Below are 1,641 nucleotides of genomic sequence, written 5' to 3'. Positions count from 1 at the left end.
ATCTATTGTTCTATCTATCTATCCATCTATCTATCCATGCACCTACTGATCGTTCTATCCATTCATCCACTCAATTATCTCTATTTATCTATCCCATGTAATTAATCTTCAATCCATATCCATCTTGCTACCTATACGTCCATCCATATATTCATCTATCTGTCCTTCCATTTACCTGTCCACTCATCTACTCATCTGTCTATCTATTCATCCATTTATCTCTCCATCTAACCACTCATATGTCTACCTATGTATCCATACATGCATCTACCTATTCATTACACAGAGTAATCACACTCGCGTGATGCATCAATGAGAAAATCCGTAGGAGCCGTGACATAGGTTCGAACCTATGCGCTAGGTGTTCCCAGGCACACTCTCTAGAAGAGTAAGCGACGACAAGGTCAAAAAGGATTACAAGCTGAGGTACTACTGCATGAGGACTTCTAGGACTTCTGAGGCTTCCACTGAAGCACGAACCAGAGTTTCACACAATCCCCCCCATGCACTCTGGCTCTGTCATCTCGAAATGTTCTACCTCTGACGCTCCGCCTTCAATACAAAGAGAGCGTGTGCCTGGGAACACCCAGCACATAGGTTCAAACCCGCATCACAGCTCCTACGGATTATCTGTTTATTCATTTGTCTATCCATCCATCCCTTTATCTACTGTCTGCCTCATTCTCTTCCTCTATCTTTGTCTCTTCCTCGCTCTGTCTGTCTCCAGCTGTGTTTTTGTTTCTGACTTTCTGTGTGTTTCTGTCTCTATCTTTTTCTTTGTCAATCTCTGTCTTAAAAATAATATAATTATCTAATGTGTAGGTAGTTGGCAGTGACAGCAGTTCAGTAGTGTGAAGTACTAAAAAAACAATAGTTATCCTTACCATAGTAAAGAGCAGTTGCTTGAGAAATTTTTGCCACTGTGGGAGAATTGTCTGTTTGATGCTAGTATGGGCAAATTATTCACAGCAGGAATTTTCTGTTAATTTTTTCAAAATCAATGAATTATGGTGCAGATTACTATAACACAACTTATTTTAAAACTTTAGCCTCCAACTATGAACAGACAAACACTTTCCCCTATGGTATAGTTTTAAAATATAAATATTACATTTTGACACATGATAAGTGTGGTGTGTTGTGTGATATGAGTGTTGTATAATGTTGGGATGCATAAGTGTGACTCTTACGGCCATAATCTTTAGCGTTGACGTCTGCTCCAGCGTCGAGGAGGATCTTCACAGTGTAGGCGTGACCACCTGCGGCTGCCCCGTGAAGGGCTGTCCTGCCTGTCAACAGATACCACAATTGTTATTATTCATAAACCGTCACGATTCCAGTAATTTATGTAAAATATTGAAATAAGTTGTTAGTAGTGTAAAGTACGACTACGACCGCGCGCACCAGCTGCCAGCTGGCACTCCATGGAGTGCCAGCCGACAGGTGGTGCGCAGGTGTGTAGTCGCACAGGTTTTGGGGGGATTTTCGGGGAATTTTTGGCGTGTTTCGGACGCGTGTGAGCGTGTTGTGTTTGGGTATGTGGTCATGAAAGAGGGGAGGTAATGTTGATGAGTGCCAGGTGGTGCGCGTCGCTCCCGTCCTCAAGTTTTTTTCAGGGAATTTCCTGGAAGTTTGGCGCGT

The 1,641-nt window shown here is 42.6% G+C and overlaps 1 protein-coding gene across 1 annotated transcript in view; it reads right to left on the bottom strand.

Annotated features, from left to right (window-relative positions):
- Window positions 1-1,045: 1,045 nt before the first annotated feature.
- Window positions 1,046-1,641, bottom strand: part of LOC138360108 (piggyBac transposable element-derived protein 4-like) — a 13,998-nt gene continuing 13,402 nt past the window's right edge. The window contains exons 2-3 of the mRNA XM_069320050.1: window positions 1,191-1,289; window positions 1,046-1,080 (exon numbers count right to left, since the gene is read on the bottom strand). Coding sequence (XP_069176151.1) covers window positions 1,046-1,080; window positions 1,191-1,289 — 134 coding nt within the window. The remainder of the gene's footprint in view (window positions 1,081-1,190; window positions 1,290-1,641) is intronic.

Source organism: Procambarus clarkii, unplaced genomic scaffold, assembly GCF_040958095.1.
Source record: "Procambarus clarkii isolate CNS0578487 unplaced genomic scaffold, FALCON_Pclarkii_2.0 HiC_scaffold_95, whole genome shotgun sequence".
NCBI lineage: Eukaryota > Metazoa > Arthropoda > Malacostraca > Decapoda > Cambaridae > Procambarus > Procambarus clarkii.
This window is presented reverse-complemented; position numbering and strand designations above follow the sequence as displayed.